Source organism: Camelus ferus, chromosome 12 (assembly GCF_009834535.1).
Source record: "Camelus ferus isolate YT-003-E chromosome 12, BCGSAC_Cfer_1.0, whole genome shotgun sequence".
NCBI lineage: Eukaryota > Metazoa > Chordata > Mammalia > Artiodactyla > Camelidae > Camelus > Camelus ferus.
In genome coordinates, this window is record NC_045707.1 from 16,774,093 (window position 1) to 16,793,792 (window position 19,700).

Below are 19,700 nucleotides of genomic sequence, written 5' to 3' on the forward strand. Positions count from 1 at the left end.
TCTTCCGTCCTTCCTTCCTAGCCAGGTCTCAGAAATCCCAAACTGAAAACAAAGGCAGGTATCTCTTTTAATCAGAATTGTTGTCCCAGGTCTGCCTCACTCTGGGGCAACTACTAGTGAGACTGACCTCTGCAGAGGAAGAGGGGTGAGTCCCCTGGGTTCTCAGGGTGGCTGCCTTAGGTCCAAACCCAGAGCACGTGACAGCGAGTTGTAATTGCACGTTCTCTTTTTTTCCTCCTTTACTTTGGAGGTCAGGACATCTTCATGACAGAAGAACAGAAGAAGTACTACAATGCCATGAAAAAGCTGGGCTCAAAGAAACCACAAAAGCCCATCCCCCGCCCCCTGGTGAGTGCACTGTGCAGGCAGCGGGCAGAGGGGGGACGGGTGAGTGGTGGGCGGCCGATGCGCCAGTCCTCTCCTCGCTGTCCCATCCAGGAGAGCTGAGGAAGACAGCAGAAGGATAAGAATTAAAGTGGGAGTAGCTTTTGCATTTGTGCCTGACGGTTCCTCTGAGCCTTCCTTGGACAGCAGCAGAGAATCGGCCTTTGCCCCACACCAGCTCTGGCCCTGGTAAAGCTATGTTTTCAGAGACCACTAACAATTAACAAGGCAAAGTGAAAACGAACGCTGATCTCTTGCCTACCAGCTCAAGATAGTATTTGGTCATTATATTCTCAGCTCTCTACAAGTCAGTCTGTGCAAGGATGTGCCCAGAAGCTAAAATAATGCTGCTTTCTGGTTATCTGTGGGAGCAGGAGAGGGTGAAACTAGGGGAGGCCTGATTTCCTCCTCGAACTGAGCCCTTTGTAAAACAGTTTTGGGGACTGGGAACCTGCTCGACCCTCGTGTCAGTGGCCGTCCTCTTGCTTCAGAGGAGATGCTCTGCGCCGGAAGCCATATACCCCACTGGGTGGGACATGACCTCCCAAAAGCCAGGGTCAAAGTTCCTTCTTCAGTAACTTTCATTTAAAGTAACTTCATTAAAAAACAAAACGAAACAACAACAACAACAAAAACAGCAGAACTCTTGAAAGCTTACTTGGCAACTTAATTTGTAAAAAATAAAAGTACAGCTGCTTTGTTTGACTCAGGAGTTCCGGGAGTCCCAGAGCATTTTCCCAACTTAGCCCCATACACCCCTGTTCCTGGCACACCTGCTCACCAACATCTGAGGGAAAGGAAACCCCTGGGGCTTTGCAGAACAGTTTGAAAACCACCCAGTAATCCTGAAAATAAGCTTAAGTTCCAATTCCTAGGTACTTAAAAAACATTAAAGGGGGAGAGTATAGCTCAAGTGGTAGAGCGCATGCTTAGCATGCGTGAGGTCCCGGGTTCGATCCCTAGTACCGCCTCCAAAAAATAAATAAATAAGTAAACCTAATTACCCCCCCCAATTTTTTTAATTAAAAAATTTTTAATTAAAAATGTTTTTAAATCAGGGATATCTTAAGAAAGAGACTATTTTTTTCTATTTCCTTGATGTTAGTTTCTACTATGTGACAGAAATATGACTAGAGGGAGGAGATGGAAGAGGACTGACATTTCTAAGAGTTCTGTTCAGTACTTGGGAACTTGGGTGCATTTTCTCCCACACTAAAATATAAAAAAGCTCACTGTGGTAGAAAGCACTAATAAAGAGTTACTCTGCAAATAGTTACAGATCTATGTGTACCAGGCACCAGGCAAAAGTGATGAACAAAATTTAGATGCCACAATCATGTAGTTACAATATAGTGGGACTATAGATAATAAATAAGCAAACAGTTAATATAAAATGCAGATGTTGTGAGAAAAAAATTGATGGAAGGGCCGTGACAGTGAGTAACGGAGGCCTGGGGTGGGGAATCTCCTGCAGCAGAGCCATCAGAGGAAGCCTCACTAAGGAAGGTCTCTTTGAGTGGATGAGAAAGAGCCAAAATGCCACGGAAAGAAATCCTGGAGATGCGGGAGGGTATAGCTCAGTGGTAGAGCGCATGCTTAGCATGCGCGAGGTCCTGGGTTCAATCCCCAGTACCACCATTAAAAAATTAAGTAAACAAATTAAAAAAGATTATTTAAAAAAAAAAAAAAGAGGGCAAGAGAGATCCTGAAAAAGCAAGTGAAGCCCTAAAACCAGAAAACATTTGTGCAGCCAGGCGGTGATGAGCTGGAAGAGGGGCGTGAGGGGAGCAGGATCTGACTGTGAAAGGCATTTTTAAGCCAGGTTAACCCGGGAATTCTGTTGCAAGTCCAGGGTGAAACTAGTCAGTGAAAGGTTTTAAGTAGGAGAGTGATGTGATCCATTTATGGTTCTGAATAATCATACTTGCTATGTGTGGAGGCAGCATTGGAAGTGGCCAAGAGAGGAAGGAGGGATGCTGGTCGGGAGACTGTTCCAGAAGTCCAGATGAAAGATGACGGTGGCTGAGGCCAGAGTAGGGCAGCAGAGATGGAATGAAGTGGATGAATTCAAGTGATATTTCTGGAGGAAGAAGCAACAGGACGTGCAATGGATTGTATGGGTTTTGAGGGAGAGGAAAGAGTAAGAATGGCCCTCAGGTTTCTGGCTTAGAGACTGGATAAATAATGGAGGTGAGAGGGGAACAAGCTGGGAGAGGAGCCAGGGAAAGGACGGAGTGCTGCTTTGGACCTGTGAAGCCTGAGGTGCTTCTGAGTCATCCAGGAGGAATGTCAAGTAAGCCACCCAGGAGTTCAGAAGAAAGACATGAGCTGAAGGAGACACGTGGGAAACATAAGTACATAGATAATGTGTAAGCAGTAGGAGTAGATGGGAGATGAGCCCTCCAAGGGAGAAGGAAGAGTAAGTAAGAGAAGAAATGGCCAGCAAGTGAGATTAAAAAGGAGCAGCTGGAGCTGTAGGAAGACCCCCCCGCCCCCCATCCCCCGGAAGCGTGTGATGGCACAGACGCAAAGAGTGGCGATTTTAGGAAACTCTTGGTGAGAGATTATTGATGTTGGTCTTTCCATGCTCCTGGCACCCGGACAGAGCCACAGCACAGGGCTGGCCAGTATCGCAGCAGATAAAGCGGAGAGAACTTCGATTAAGAGGACAGCAACTTCCACAGTCTTCTGGGAAAAGTATTCATGAATTTTTTCATCTTTTTCCCCCTCCCACCCCCCCCCAGAACAAAATCCAAGGTATCATCTTCGATTTTGTCACTCAACAAGCCTTTGACATTGTTATCATGATGCTCATCTGCCTTAACATGGTGACGATGATGGTGGAGACAGACACTCAGAGCAAGCAGATGGAGAATATTCTCTACTGGATCAACCTGGTCTTCGTCATCTTCTTCACCTGTGAGTGTGTGCTCAAAATGTTTGCCCTGAGGCACTACTACTTCACCATCGGCTGGAACATCTTTGACTTCGTGGTGGTCATCCTCTCCATCGTGGGTGAGTGGGGCAGGAGAGGGAGGGGCGGAGGGGCCTGACTGGCCCCGACGAGGGGATTCCTGGGAGTGCAATGAATGAGAAGAGGTCCGAAATGCAGACAGGTTACTCTCAGGTCACATCCATGGGCGTCCCCAAGTCATCCTGTGGGCCTGCCCAGCAGGTTACTTGGTCACCGAGTTTCTCTGAGTGTTCATGGTAGTCTCGGATTGTAAATTCTGTGGTTGAGGAGAGGGAAAAGATTAGATTTGGTTCTTGCTTTCAAAGAGTTTGCATTCTAACAGGAAAGGTAAAAGAAACGTATTTTTAAAATAGGGCTACAACAGTAGTATAAAGTGGGAGAAGGCATGGGAAGAGATTGCTGGATGTTAATGAGATGGTCTAGGAGAATTCTGGCGGTGACGGCAGTGGCAGTGCTGATGATAATGGCAGTGCTTACTTACTAAGATTTTATGGTGCCAGGTAGTTTCCGAGTTTCTTCACTTGCTTTATCTCATTTGATCCTTATGACTGCCCAAGAAGCAAGGTATTTTATTATCTTCACTGTAAAGATGTCCAGGGTCACCCAACTAGGAAGTGGCAGGGGCAGAATCCAAGTTGGTTTTTAACAGTGACCATGGGGCATTGCTTCAACCTAAAGGCATGGAGGAGGTCGGATGCCCTGGCAGGCAGAGGAAATGCAGTCCTATTGATTGCCCTCCTCCAAACTTCCTTGCCTTCCTAAAGGGTGTCTCAAGTGATGAAACACTGCCTTGGTTCCATGCGGGTTTGACTGACTTACGCTAGCAGAGACAGAGTGTCTGAGACCTATGGAGCCAGTCCCAGAGCTCCAGCAGACAAGCTGGTTTAGCGAGGTGGTGACCATGGGCACCTGAGGGCAGCTGGCCCTCTCACTTTCTAGTTCTGTCCTCCAGAGCAGCATGTCCAGAAGGTGTTGATACAGGAACACACACCTCATACATTTCTCCCCAAGAAAAGAATCCCATGATGAAGCTACTTTGGCAACACTGTACGTTGAATTTCCCTTTGGAGCGTCACTGGGCACATGAGCCTATAGGAGGCTCTTGGAAGCCTCGGAGTAAAGAATGCTGTTTAACTTTAACACACCATCCCACCTTTATTCAAGCACAACACCCTGTTTTCAAGTAATGATAATGATATCTCATATTTTAATTCTATGTGCCATTCACCATTCTAAGTGCCTCACATCTTTTAATGCATGTAATCCTCACATCAGCCCCCTGGGTATCATGAGGAACCAAGGCACAGAGCAGTAACTGAGACACGTGGCTGGTAAGTGAGCGAGCCCAGCCCCCCAGCCTCAAGTCCACACTCCTAACCTCCCACAAAACACACTTTGGACAGTGCTGCCCTTGTCCACTGTTCTCGAACTTTTTCTTCCACCCATCATTGAGTGGGATGGAAAACCCACAGACCACACCATGTCCTCTGTTCTCAGATAGCAGGCAAAAATAAGGAGGAAGAAAAGTTTCTTTTGATGATTGGGATTTTTTAAAAATATTAATTTGTTTAGAAACAAAAGTATAGAAAAAAATATTTTTAAATTAAGGCGAGTTGGGGTAAAACTCACACTGGAACCTCCTAGAGGACCCCTCAGCTGTTGATCCCACTGGCTAGAGTGCTGTCTGCCCATTGCTCTCCCCTTCTCTAGGCACAAACACACATTCATCCTACAAACCCTACTCAGGCATCATCTTCTCCCTGAAGCCTTACTTGCCCCACCGTATACGGAATGTAAGTTTTCCGTTTACTGCCTGACTTCTTGTGGTCACTGGATATGACCTGAGAAGTAAAAAGAGGAGAGCTGGGAAATTACCCTGGGTCTTTCTTGAAAGCTCAAGCAACCCAGGGAATTTTAGCTCCAGAGGAGACGCCAGTGGGTTACCTGGCCTGCTCTGAACTCCCTGCACCTTCTCCCTTCCTGAAAGTTAAGATTCTTTCCTGGCTTAAAATCTTCAGCTAAGCCTCCTGCAGTTCATGACCCCAGTGTTTATGAATCCTCATGGTTGAAAGATATTTCCTTACTTGAATTAAGTCTCTCATCAGTTGAAGCCCGCACTGTCTTGTGGGGGCCTCGACAGTAAGAGAAGACACTGACGGAGAAGCACATGTCACTGCTGTCCCTTCAGCTGTCACTTCCCAGCCTTCCATCTCCTCCTTCAGCAGCCCTCTCTGGGCTCCCATTATCACTCTGGGGTTTTAAAAGCAAGTGCTCTGGTGGAGGTGAGCCCTGGATGAATGTGAACAGAAAAAGGCCCTTTGATGTGTATGTTTCACCCTCTACTTTTACATCCTATTTATGCCTTGACGTTTTTATCTGCTGATACTGGTTTCTGATTTATGGCTTTAAACAAAATCTAGAAGCTCTGAGTTAAATACCACTCCTAAGAGGTCCCTTCAGTGTGTTGGCTAGTCTGGTGAGGTAGGGACATGGGGCAATAAGAAACCAAAAATGTCTTTTCAGAGCCAGGAAGATGGTGCTTTGAGAATTGGTGGCATTAGCAGAATAAGTAAGACTTCACAGCCACAGGGTAGTGAAGTCATGGGGTGGAGCCGGGACTTCTCATGTACTGTTTGTGGATGTGGAAATTTAAGAGCATTTTGGAGAAGAATCCATAACCCAAGCAGAAGAGTCAGAAAGTCATGCATGGACAAATCTGAAAAAACTAAGTATCCTTGAGTGGGAAAACAGATAAATGAGGACCTATTAGTGAAATGAAATACCATCCAACTATTAAAACGAATAATTAAAATTATTTTAACATCAGAGATCAATATCACAAACATAATGTTAAGTATCAAAAGCAAGTTAGAGGAGGAGCTTCAAGGTGGCGGAATAGAAGGACATGGACCTCACACATATATGCACCCAATACAGGAGCACCTAAGTACATAAAACAAATACTAACAGACAAAAAGGGAGAGACGGATGGGAATACAGTAATAGTAGGAGACTTTAACACCCCACTAACATCGTGGGACAGATCTTCCAGACAGAAAATCAGTAAGGCAATGGAGATACTAAATGAAACAATAGAACAGTCAGACTTAATTGATATCTTCAAGACATTACCTCAAAAAAAAAAAAAAAAAAAAAACAGAACATACATTCTTTTCAACTGCACATGGAACATTCTCTAGGATAGACCACATACTCAGACACAAAACAAGCCTAAACAAACAAATTTAAGAGGATGTGATTATTTCAGGCATCTTTTCTGGCCACAATGGCTTGAACCTGGAAATCAACCTCAGACAGAGAAACAAGAAAAAATGTTTGATGGAGTCTAAACAATATGCTACTAAAAAAAAAAAAAAAAAGTCAAGAATGAAATCAAAGAGGAAATTTAAAAATACCTTGAGACAAATGACAATAAAAACAACCATACAAAATCTATGGGATGCAGCAAAAGCAGCCCTAAAGAGGGAAGTTTACAGCAATACAGGCCTTCCTCAAAAATAAGACAAACCTCAAATAAACAACGTAACCTACCATCTAAAGAATTAGAAAAAGAAGTACAAACAAAACCTAAAGTTAGCAGAAGGAAAGAAATAATAAAGATCAGGAAGGAAATAAATAAAATAGAAAATTTAAAAATTGTTTTTAAATCAATAAAACCAAGACCTGGTTTTTTGTAAGGGTAAACAAAATCAACAAACCACTGGCCAGGCTTACCAAAGAAAAACAGAGAGGACCCAAATAAACAAAATAAGAAATGAAAGAGTAGAAATGACAACCAATACCACAGAAATGCTAAAATAAAAAATACCCAAAAGAATACTATGAACAGTTATATGGAAACAAACTGGACAGCCTAGAAGAAATGGACAAGTTTCTAGAAACATACAGTCCACCAAAACTGAAGCAAGAATAAACAGATAATTTGAATAGACCAATCACTAGAAATAAAGTAGAATGAGTTAAAAACAAAAACAAAAACAAAAACAAAAACAAAAACAAAACCCTCCCTGCAAACAGAAGTCCAGGACCAGATGGCTTCCCTGGGGAATTCTACTACAAAGAAGAACTTATACCAGTCCTTCTCAAACTCTTCCAAAAGACTGAAGAGGAAGGAACACTCCTAGGCTCATTCTATGAAGCCACCATCACCCTGATACCAAAACCAGGCAAAGACATTCCCGAAAAAGAAAATTACAGGCCAACACCTTTGATGAATATAGATGCAAAAATTCTCAACAAAATATTAGCAAACAGAAGCCCACAACACATGAAAAAGACCATTACACTACAATCAAGTTGGATTCATCCCAGGAACACAAGGGTGGGTCATCCTACACAAATCAATGTGATACACCACATCAACAAAAGAAAGGACAAAAATCACATGATCATCTCAGTAGGTGCTGAAAAAGCTTTTGATAAAATTTAACATCAATTTATGATAAGAACTCTTACCAAAGTGGTTATAGAGGAAATGTATCTCAACATAATAAAAGCTATTTGTGACAAACCCACAGCCAGCGTAATACTCAACAGTGAGAAGTTGAACACATTCTCGCTAAAATGTGGAACAAGACAAGGATGCCCACTCTCACCACTTCTATTCAACATAGTATTGGAAGTCCTAGCCATAGCAATCAGACAAAAAGAAATAAAAGGGATACAAATGGAAATAGAAGAGGTAAAACTGTCACTATATGCAGATAACATGGTACTATATATAGAAAACCCAAAAGGCTCCACACAAAAACTACTAATGCTAATAAACGAAATCAGCAAGGTAGCAGGATACAAGATTATGCATAGAAATCTGCTGCATTTCTTTACACTAACAATGAAATACCAGAAAAAGAAAGTAAAAGACAACCCCTTTTAAAATCACATCCAAAAAATAAAATACTTAGGAATACACCTGACTAAGGAGGTAAAAGACTTATATGCAGAGAACTATAAAACATTGATTAAGGAAATTAAAGATGATTTAAAGAAATGGAAAGATATCCTATGCTCTTGGATTAGAAGAATTAATATTGTTAAAATGCCCACACTACCAAAAGCAATCTACAGATTTAATGTGATCCCTATCAAATTATCTAGGACATTTTTCACAGAACTAGAACAAATAATCCTCAAATTTATATGGAATCACAAAAGATCCAGAATTGCCAAAGCAATACTGAAGGAAAAGGACAAAGCTGGAGGAATAACTCTCCCAGACCTCAGACAATACTACAGAACTACACTAATCAAAACAGCAGGGGGGGGTGGGGATAGATAACCCCCCCCAAAAAAAAGAGCATGGTATTGGCACAAAAACAGACATAGGGATCAATGGAACAGAATAGAGAGCCCAGAAATAAACCCACACACCTACAGTCAATTAATCTTTGACAAAGGAGGCAAGAATATACAATGGAGAAAAGACAGCCTCTTTGACAAGTGGTGTTGGGAAAGCTGGACAGCCGCGTGTCAGTGAAATCAGAACACTGTCTCACGCCATACACAAAATGGCTTAAAGACTTACACATTAGACAAGACATCATGAACCTCCTAGAAGAGAACATAAGCAAAACATTCTCTGACATAAATCTTAGCAATGTTCTCTTAGGACAGTCTACTGAGGCAATAGAAATAAAAGCAAAAATGAATAAATGGGACCTAATTAAACTTATTAAGCTTTTGCACTGCAAAAGAAACCATAAATAAAACAAAAAGACAACCTACAGAATGGGAGAAAAATATTTGCAAATGATGTGACTGACAAGGACTTAATTTCCAGAATATACAAACAGCTCATACAATTCAATAACAACAACAAAAAAAAAAACTGAGTCAAAAAATGGGCAGAAGACCTAAACAAGCAATTCTCTAATGAAGACATAAAAATGGCTAATAGGCACATGAAAAAAATGCTCAATATCATTAATTATAAGAGAAATGCAGATCAAAACTACAATGAGGTATCACCTCACACCAGTCAGAATGGCCATGATTAAAAAGTCCACAAACAATAAATGCTGGAGAAGGTGTGGAGAAAAGGGAACCCTCCTGTACTTTGGTGGGAATGTAGTTTGGTGCAGCCATTATGGAAAACAGTATGGAGGTTCCTTAAAAAACTGAAAATAGACTTACCCTATGACCCAGCAATCCCACCCCTGGGCATATATCCAGAGGAAACTCATTCAAAAAGATACATGCACCCCAGTATTCATAGCAGCACTATTTACAATAGCCAAGACATGAAGCAACCTAAATGTCCATCGACAGATGACTGGATAAAGAAGATGTGGGGGGTGTGTGTGTGTATGTACACACATACATACACAATGGAATACTACTCAGCCATAAAAAAGAATGAAATAATGCCATTTGCAGCAACATGGATATACCTGGAGATCATCATTCTAAGTGAAGTAAGCCAGAAAGAGGAAGAAAAATACCATATATCACTTACATGCAGAACCTAAAAAAAAAGGACACAAATGACCTTATTTACAAAACAGAGGCTCACAGACATAGGAAATAAACTTACGGTTACCACAGGGGAAAAGGGGTAGGAAGGAATAAATTGGGAGTTCAGGATTTGCAGATACTAACTACTATGTATAAAATAGATAAACAACAAGGTCCAACAAAGTATAGCACAGGAAACTATATTCAATACCTTGTAATGGCCTATGATGGAAAAGAATATGAAAAGGAATATATATATATATGTATAAATGAATCAGTATTCTGTATACCAGAAATTAACACAACATTGTAAATTGACTATACTTTAAGAAAAAAAAACTCCTGGAGGGGGGAAAAAAACCAACATACCAGTACTTTGCACTTGCATCCCAAATTTGAATACAATAATTTATGTACAAATGTTTACAAGCATTAATTACTAACAAATAATCATTATATATAGAAAAAAGCAAGAGATCTAGAAAGATGGATACGGTATAATTCTTTAAATGTAGTAGGATGCTATCTATATATCACTTACGGGTTCATACACAGCAAAATTATGAAGACACCGGAATGACACGTGCCCTCTGCAGTATAGTGGTTGCTTCTGGGGATGATGAGCAGAAAGCAATTCGGTAAGATGCTGCCATCCATTTCACTTGGGTGTTGGTACACAAGTGTCCATTGTATTGTTTTCTCTGCTTTTCTTTATGTTTGAAACATGTGGTTTTCTTTTTTTTTATTATTAGAGTTCAGATTGAAGATTAAGGCAATCATTCTATAAAGTCCTCTGAAGTTAAGGATTCCATGGCACCAGGTGACATAAGTAAAGAGAAAGGGCATCTCCAGTCTTAGTAACCTGTCTTCTATTCCTCTTCTTAGGAATGTTCCTGGCTGATTTAATTGAGAAATACTTTGTTTCCCCAACCCTATTCCGAGTCATCCGATTGGCCCGTATTGGGCGCATCTTGCGTCTGATCAAAGGTGCCAAAGGGATTCGCACCCTGCTCTTTGCCTTAATGATGTCCTTGCCTGCTCTGTTCAACATTGGCCTTCTGCTCTTCTTGGTCATGTTCATCTTCTCCATCTTTGGGATGTCCAATTTTGCATATGTGAAGCACGAGGCTGGCATCGATGATATGTTCAACTTTGAAACCTTTGGCAACAGCATGATCTGCCTGTTTCAGATCACCACCTCAGCTGGTTGGGATGGCCTGCTGCTGCCCATCCTAAACCGCCCCCCTGACTGCAGCCTGGATAAGGAACACCCAGGGAGTGGCTTTAAAGGAGATTGCGGGAACCCCTCAGTGGGTATCTTCTTCTTTGTGAGCTACATCATCATCTCCTTCCTGATTGTGGTGAACATGTACATTGCCATCATCCTGGAGAACTTCAGCGTCGCCACGGAGGAAAGCGCAGACCCTCTGAGCGAGGACGACTTTGAGACCTTCTATGAGATCTGGGAGAAGTTCGACCCCGACGCCACCCAGTTCATCGAGTACTGTAAGCTGGCAGACTTTGCAGATGCCTTGGAGCATCCTCTCCGAGTGCCCAAGCCCAACACCATTGAGCTCATCGCCATGGATCTGCCAATGGTCAGCGGGGATCGCATCCACTGCTTGGACATCCTTTTTGCCTTCACCAAGCGGGTCCTGGGAGACAGCGGAGAGTTGGACATCCTTCGGCAGCAGATGGAGGAGCGGTTCGTGGCATCCAACCCATCCAAAGTGTCTTACGAGCCGATCACAACGACACTGCGGCGCAAGCAGGAAGAGGTGTCGGCGGTGGTCCTGCAGCGCGCCTACCGGGGACATTTAGCAAGGCGGGGCTTTATTTGCAAAAAGACAACTTCCAATAAGCTGGAGAATGGAGGCACGCACCGGGAGAAAAAAGAGAGCACCCCGTCTACAGCCTCCCTCCCATCCTATGACAGTGTAACTAAACCCGAGAAGGAGAAACAGCAACGGGCAGAGGAAGGAAGAAGGGAAAGAGCCAAAAGACAGAAAGAGGTCAGAGAGTCCAAGTGTTAGAGGAAAGCAAAAATTAAACACTGTACAGATTTAAAACTTGCAAGTGAAAGATTGTTTACAAACTTCCTGAATATTATCAATGCAGAACAGCTGTGGAGACACTTTACCCTGAAGATCTATACCAAACGTAGTCTGCTTACCATGTAACACGGTTGCATCTTGAGCAGTGACCTGCCAAGGGCAAAGGACCCTGCTCCCTGGACTCACAGATTTTCTAATGCTTGGGCAGGTGGTTACTGCATGTTCCACATCAGTCAATGCAACTTAGGACAAAACTAACAGGATACAAAAACAGAGGAGAGGCTGCCGGGACCAGCGTATTTCCGTTGCAGCCAAATGGATTTTATTTTTTCATTTTATTGATTCTCAGAAGCAGAAAGCATCACTTTAAAAGTTTGTTTGTTCATGCAAACTGTATTTGCATTCTTACATTAGTTAAGCTAAGCAGCAAAAAGAAAAATCACACACACACATCACATTTAGCCCATGTCATTAATTGTCAGTTTCTTTGACATAAACCGCATCTTCTCCACATGGGCTTCACGTGGTTTGGAGATGGGTGGGGGAATACAATCAGGTTTCTTCAGGCTGAGGAGGACTTGCTCAGGCCAATTCCAAACATTGTGCTCGTTCAATGCGTAGAAATGATTTGCATGATGGCATGCCGTGATCAGAAGTCATGCATGAGAACCATACACCACAGGACACTACTAATCCTGGCCCCTGCACTGGGTCAGCCTTTGGACGGGACCCAGCCCTGCACCGTTCACTGTATTTGGAGAAAAAATGGTAAGAGTTCCATACCCGCTATAATTCTTTATGAATTCTTAGAAGTCTTTCATACACCTTCTGGGTAGGGAAACATAACCAACCAGTTGACCACCACCAACAACAAAAAAACAAACCCAGTCCAACAAGCAGATGGATCCGTTGTGTGTACATGTTTAACAGACATCTCTAACATACAACCATTGTTGCACATTTCAAAAGATGAACTATTTAATGCTGCTCTGTGTCCCGTACATGGGGAAATTTTGATCTCAAATGGCTTGTATTAATGTCACTGTAAAACCAAATCCTAGGGCTAAAAACAAAAATCAAAAAAATTTTTTTTTCATTTGTATCTTGCAATATTTATGATGATTGTTTAGCCTTCAGGCTGGAGAACTGACACCTTTGCGGGGATAGAGATAAAAGTGCTATTCAGAGTAGCATGTTATCTCTAGAGGGTCATTTGGGGAACTTAAAACAAACTTTCGTTGGGGGTAAAGGGGTGCTCACTCCATCAGTATCATGTCCTTCTACATTGTGGCTTTCTCCAGGCTTGGGTCCACACAGAGAGGGGTCAGATATTCCGAACAGGCCTCCTCCTTCCACAGAGGGGTTGTTGCAAGCTCACACACTGCATGAGTCCTCCTGCCTCCATCACATTCTCCCACCAAGCAGGGCTTCTTCACCCACAGACGTGGGTGAGGGCAGTAGCACTGGAGCTACGGCTGTGGTTTCTTTCATTTGTTATTAGAATAAATAGTCACTGGTGGGACCTCGGTAGAGATGGCGCCGCCTCCGAACCAAGCACACTGGGTTTCTTTATTGCACTGGTTCTCATGAGAAAGCAGTTTAATATGAATTTTTAAGAAGTTCCAGCCTCCCCCAGCGCATTTCCTTTCAGCCAGTTTTGCTACCTGCTTAGCAACCTGCCCACTGTCACTGGAGGGTGGCTTTGGGGGAGCGTCACATTTGCTGTCCCATCTCCTGCTTCAGGGAAGACAGTTTTTAGTCCAGGGGTTTCTCACCTGACTAGGTTGCAGAGCTAAGATGCTGCAGTTGAATGTGTCAGGAAGTCTATTCAAAGGATGGGGAGAGACTTGAGCATGCAAACCAAATCAAAATAAATTCTTCCTGAACCATACAATAGAGAGAGGGAAAAAAAAATCAGACACCAATCTGCCTTGCAGTAGAAGCACCCTGGATGTGATTTCACAGTCCACCTGACTAAGTTTTGTGTAGAACAAACCACAGCAAGTCAGTAAGCAGAGCTTCCTATCTTGTTGGACCGTTAGAAACTGTCCAGCTCTCATAAGCCTGCTTCTGCAGCATCATCCGTAGAACTTTTTATACTACACCCAATACCAGGTTGGGAAGGCGTTTTATTCATTTATTTATTTATTTATTTTCTGGTGACCCTGCTAACCGCTAGGATGAATGTATAGTAACGTGTACAGGCTATATCGTAAACAGCACAAAACAGAAGCTGACATGTGTGGTCATTCTTTTTAAGAGAATTATAAATACTGTAATATATCATTTTATTTTATTGGCATGCCTTTTTGTAAATACAAATTATTAACTTATTAAATAGGAAATGGCTTCTGGCTTATGCCATTGTCATGTTTATTTTTATTTTTTATACTTTTCTTTCCTCTTAGAACTTAGATGCTGTCAGCCAATGTACATCCCCAAACCAGACAGACAGACAAAAAATTTTTTATTGCTAATGGTCTTTTCCAAAACAACAAAAAATATATATATTTTTGTTCCAATGTGCAATAAATTCTAACCACTTCTATGCAAGATTGGCTAAACTTCATAATTGTTCTTGTTCTTAGGTCTTGAGATGGGCAATAGAGCTATAAGATCCCGCTCCGTACTCCAAGTGCTCGTGCTAGTGATGTCATTCAGCTGCTAGAGCATATTAATGAGGTTTTTCTGAGAGCTGACCTTTCTCCTCCCCTAGACCCTGGTCCCCACCCAGCAGGCTATCTCCTCAGTAACTCGCACACAGGCCTTGGTATCTGACACCCATCAGCCAGCTTCATAGGGAAGAAGCCACCTCCGCTCTATTTGACGGTTCACTTTTTTAGGTTAAACTTTTCCCGCCTTCTTCCCCCCCCACCACCACCCCTCCACTCGCTCACTCTCTCACTGTCTCACTCACTCACCTGCCCTGCTCCACACTTCTTTGGTAGTAAATGACACCATCACCAGCAGTTTACACCCGCAGTTAACAGGCATTGAACTGAAAGAATCAGTGATGGCGCCCTCGTCCGCCTTCACTGAGTGGCTAAGTGGCAACGCTTTGCCAAATATTAACGAAGCCAATCAAAAAGCAGCAGCAGCCACAGTATCACTGCACATATATATATATAGATATATAAATACAATATAAATATTTATTTTTTGTAGCCAGGTCCTTGGTGCAGTATTTATACTCCACAATCCACCTTTAAAAAAAGACAAAAAGCAAAAAGACGTGTGATGCTGTTAATCTAAAATGCAGAGCCAAAGCCACTGAGCAGCAGCTGACACGGTTGCTGGTTTGTGTGTGAAAAACACTTTCCCGGCATCTTTCCTTAACCTCCTTGTTGCTTAGGATGAGGAGACTCATTTAAAGCAGAGGGCGAGCGCAGGAAAAACGCAAGTCATCACGACCCCCTCCCACTCCTCTCTAAATGAGCCACTTTTGGCCTCAGAAGTTGACTGGGAAGAGATAAAGAGAAACTCCCAGTCAAAGCCCCTGGAACGACAGTGCTCAGAGTTCTTTTATTTTTCGCTGCAACCAATGTAGGCTTGTAAAAGACCAATAGTGAAGACTAGCGTATTAGTGAATGCATGGAGGCCAGCACTGCTCTAAGCGAGACATGATAAACAGTACACCACTACTATAAGCCAAAAGGAAACACAATAAAAATGACCCTTTTTACTGTACAAGGGAAGCCTGTCTTGGTGTGCGTTTGTTGCTTGACTCTCCCAATTTTTGATTCCTGGGAGGGGTCTGGGAATTGGGACCTTACTAGCACATCTAGGGAAAAGAGGGCAATGGAAGGGAAAGAAATCGGAGGGTTTCTTGCAAAGTTCTGGCTAAGAAGTAGAGATTGGAGAGGAAAGCAAGGTCCTGATCCCCCAGATCCCCACTCACCCACTGCATGTGGCATTCCTCCCCGCACCGGGCCCGTGCTCCGAGGCCCTTGAAACCCCTTCCTCACCGGTCCCCCTGGCAGAGCCCCCACAGATGATGTCAGCCAATCAGCCGGGCTGGCCTTACTTCTTCCTTTCTGCCTTTTTCACCAGTTCATTAAGGAAAAAACCATTCCAATGCCCAAAGCTCGGGCAAGCACGATGCCCCACAGCCTCCACTCTGCTAGCTAATGCCAGGCCCTGCCCTCCATCACCCCGACCGCGAGGCCAGCAAACTAGGGCTGGTCTCGTTCACGTTCGTGCAGGGAAGAGGGGCACCCCTCCCCTTCCCTCGCCCTGCCCCGCTTTGGGGACATCCCTCTCTAGGCCATGTCTCCCGGTCCAGGAACACTCAGGAGGATTTTGAAGTGCCCACTCTAGTCCGCTCCAGTAGCTCCACTCTGGAGAGAGATGGCTGGTAGGTCAGTCCCCATCCTCCTCCCCCCCGGCCCCCAGCCTCCAGGCCTGCTGTGGAGGTGAGATTGCCATGGGTTACGACTTTGTGACTTGAGTCCTGGGCATCTTCTGTAATGATGCCTCTTTCTTTTCTCAGATGTTGCCCAAAGTTTTGCAAAAAGCTTCGTTCATTTTCAGGTACCCCCACCCCCTAAAGAATCGGCTGCAACTAGCCAGCCAGGGGGACATCAGGAGAGAAGAGGAAGTCTGGGTTGTGGGAGAGGCCCAAGGTTTGCACAGTCTGTGCTGGAGCTCAGCTCTGTGCTTTCTTGGATTCCCTTTCCAAGAGTACCAAGATTTCCTCCATTAAAACACTCCTGAGGCACCCCCTGCCCCTGCCCCCCACTGCTGTTTGCTGTACATAGAGGCTAAGTGGGGTGGGGTGGGCGGGTGTGCACGTGTGGTGTGTGTGTGTGAAGAATGTATATAGGTCAAGGGGAGCGCGGTCCAGTGGTTCCAGAAAAGGGACAGAACTCCTGTGTTCCATCCCCAGCTCGACCACTGACTCGCTGTGTGGCCTTGGGCAAGTCACTTAACCTCTCTGTGCCTCAGTTTCCCCATCTGTAAAATGGGGATAATAATACTGACCTACCTCACAGGGGTGTTGTGAGGCTTTAACTAAATGTTGTGTAAAGTGTTTTTGAGAGACAGAGGCAAAGGCACTAGGGAAGGGCAAAGTATTATTTGGACTTACGGAGGATAAAATGGTACCATAAGTGCTGCTATTCTGAGAGCCATTTTAAACTGCACTGCTCCAACCACCCCCGCTTCTCATCACCAGGACAGCAGGTCGAGAAAATGTCTTTCCTTTCACTTGCTTCTGGGGTTTGATTATTCTAGACACTTAATTTTTTTTCCCTTGCTGTATCTCCTTCCCCCACCCCCCTCGACTTGTTCCCTGTTCCGTTTATGCGGAAATGGCAGAAATGCTTGAGAAATGAGAATGTATAAGTGGATTGGAAGTTTATAGTCTGAAATTTCAATTTTACTTTGTACTGTACATCTTTTTACTTTAGAATTTGCAATAAAGGGTTACGTCAATCTTGTTTTCAACTCTCCTCTTGGCCTGGCCTGTCATTCTGTCACTGCTCTCACACCAAAGCCCCTCGGCCCACGGTGGCCTGGGAGTCAAGCACTGCTGTCCAGCAGGACCCCATAGCTGGCCTCTCGCCTTCCCCATGGTGTGGGGTGCAGTCTGAGCAGTCTGTGTGAGGGTCTCACCCAGGCTCAACTCCTCTGATGGGCTGGCAGTGCCCTGCCACTCAGGTGGGTGGGAAAAGTTGGGGGCTGCAGGTCGAGCTTCAGGAGGCCTTGCCTGAATGGAGAGAGCAGCCTGGAGGCATCAGCCCCTGGAAGTGGGCACACCTCTAGCTGTGCTGCCCCCGCAGGGGCTCCAGCAGGACCTCTGAGTAAACAGAAGCTCTACACCTTGTTCTGGTTCCCACCATTTCACCCCAGCTCCCTTACTGCTCACAGATCATTCCCTCTGGAGCTCAAACTCTCAGCTCAGGCAGCTCTGACTATGCCACTAATTGTGGCCAGCTGCCTTACGTGTAATGGGGATAATTTCCTCTTTCTTGCGTTTTGAAGATTGTATCAAATAATGTATGTAACTGCTTAGCCTAGGGTCTGGCACACAGTCCTTGATAAATGGTAGCTCTTAGAGAATAAGAGCAAGATAAAGAAGGAACTTAAGCTGATAAGAATTGGGAGGGCCTGCATCCCCTGCCCTTTCTGGTAGACTGGCACCTGAGACCCTTCTCGTCCACTGGCAGCCCCCCTCGCTATGCAGGTCATTTCTAACCAACCAACAAAACCGATTGCTCCCACCTTTGAGTATTTCACAACTTTTATAACATGTCAAAGGCAGCACCCCACCAGGACCCTGCTCCCACTTCACAGCCAGGGACATGGAGGCAAGGAGGGGTCTGGCCCACCTGCAGCCCAGGGCCCCGGGGATGCAGTCAAAAGCGGCTCCGCTTCCCCGAAGCGGGGCGCCCCAGCGGGCCCCAGGAGGGGAGGGGCGGGCGGCCGGGGACTATGGGACCGCACGCCATCGCCACCCGTGATCCATGGCGTGAGCAGGATGAGCAGCGCCCCGACGCCCAGCGCTCCACCGAAGCCGGTGAGGAAGCCGAGCGCCAGCGGCCCGGCCCAGCGTGTGGGGCTCCGCTCGTACGGCGCCTGGGGCAGTCGCTCCACGATCAGCTCCAGCTCGTCCCAATTGGTGTCGGGGACCGAGGCGCGGCGGAGGCGCCGGGCGGGGGCGGGGGCCGGGGCCGGGGCGGGGACGCCAGGCGGTGGCAGGTAGCGCTGCCCGAACTTGCGCAGCTGCAGCGCCGCCTGCTGGTGGAGGTTCTTGCCCAGCTCCCGGGCCACGTCCGGGCGACCGCTGCGCCGCAGGGCCCGGGCCACACGGTCCCATGACAGGGATGGAGCCTCAGCAGCCAACCAGGTTGCCAGCCCCTCGCGGCAGCCGTCGGACACGTCCTCGGGCTCGGCCTCCGGGCCAGCCGCCTCGCGCCGCTGCCTCCGCAGCCGACCCGGCAACGCCGACGTGGGCACCGGCTCAGGCCGCGCCAGCTGGTCCTCGGAAAGCCTGGCCAGCTCAGCCTCGACGTCCGGCTCCGGCGCCTTCAGGAGCGACTGGAAGTGGTCGCACTCCTCCGGGGTCAGCAGCTCGGCCAGGCGGACAGCCGCGTGAGGGCCCATGGCATCCACGGCCCCTACTGGAGCCAGCGCCCAGCCCCAGAGCAGCAGGGCCAGGGCCCCCGCCAGAGACCGCACCGCCATCACCAGGTGGTGACCGCGACCCCACGGAGTGTAGGGGGAGGAGCGCAGAATGCCCATGGGTGGGGGAGGGGCGCAACACCTACGGATGGGGGCTGGTTATATACAGGGACGGAAAAGGGGGCCTTCGATATGGGCGACTTGTCGGAGCAGGATCTCCCAACCCAAGAAACAAGGAGTTAAGAGGGAAGGATCTCAGAAAACCCAGGGATTAGAGTTAGTGGGACGTGGCCCGGGAGGCTAGAATTCTGGGCCCTTTCATTCAAATGCCTGCCCGAGGCCTCCTGGCTGTCCCACGAATTTCTAACTTATCAAGTTTCCAACACCTCTTTTAACCCATGTACCGCCCCTCACCTTCCACCAAAACTCTAGACCCCTTGCTCTCCTCTATCTCCAATATCCAATTCCCAAATTCTCTTATTACCTACTAAATACTTATTATGTACAGATGCTACCAGTTTCCATCCTCCCACGGGTGCATCCAAACCCTCATCCTCTAGCTCAGATAAGGTAAGCTCCTCCCCAGGTCCCCACAGGCCCTCCACACACTCTAGGATTGAACTTGCTTCCTTTCCCCAAGCAAACTTGGCTCAGGCTCTCCTTCAGATTTTGGACTGCACTCTGCTCTGCCT

The 19,700-nt window shown here is 45.7% G+C and overlaps 2 protein-coding genes across 7 annotated transcripts in view; one reads left to right on the forward strand and one right to left on the reverse strand.

Moving 5' to 3' along the window:
• The window catches only part of SCN8A (sodium voltage-gated channel alpha subunit 8), a 166,771-nt gene extending 149,440 nt beyond the window's left edge, over positions 1-17,331 (forward strand). For 3 of the 6 annotated variants that reach the window (XM_014565796.2, XM_032492863.1, XM_032492865.1), the window contains 3 exons: positions 244-348; positions 3,129-3,399; positions 10,718-17,331. In XM_014565796.2, coding sequence (XP_014421282.2) covers positions 244-348; positions 3,129-3,399; positions 10,718-11,865 — 1,524 coding nt within the window. In that variant the 3' untranslated portion in view covers positions 11,866-17,331. The remainder of the gene's footprint in view (positions 1-243; positions 349-3,128; positions 3,400-10,717) is intronic. The other 3 variants (XM_032492861.1, XM_032492864.1, XM_032492862.1) reach the window with 2 other exon arrangements.
• Positions 17,332-18,174: 843 nt separating this feature from the next.
• On the reverse strand, positions 18,175-19,128 carry LOC116667827 (transmembrane and death domain protein 1-like). The gene has a single exon (XM_032493872.1). The coding sequence runs from the start codon at positions 19,126-19,128 to the stop codon at positions 18,175-18,177; it is 954 nt and encodes a 317-aa protein (XP_032349763.1).
• Positions 19,129-19,700: the final 572 nt, after the last annotated feature.

Coding starts and splice junctions, on each gene's coding strand:
- LOC116667827 (XM_032493872.1), bottom strand. CDS start 19,128: ATGGGCATTCTGCGCTCCTCCCCCTACACTCCGTGGGGTCGCGGTCAC.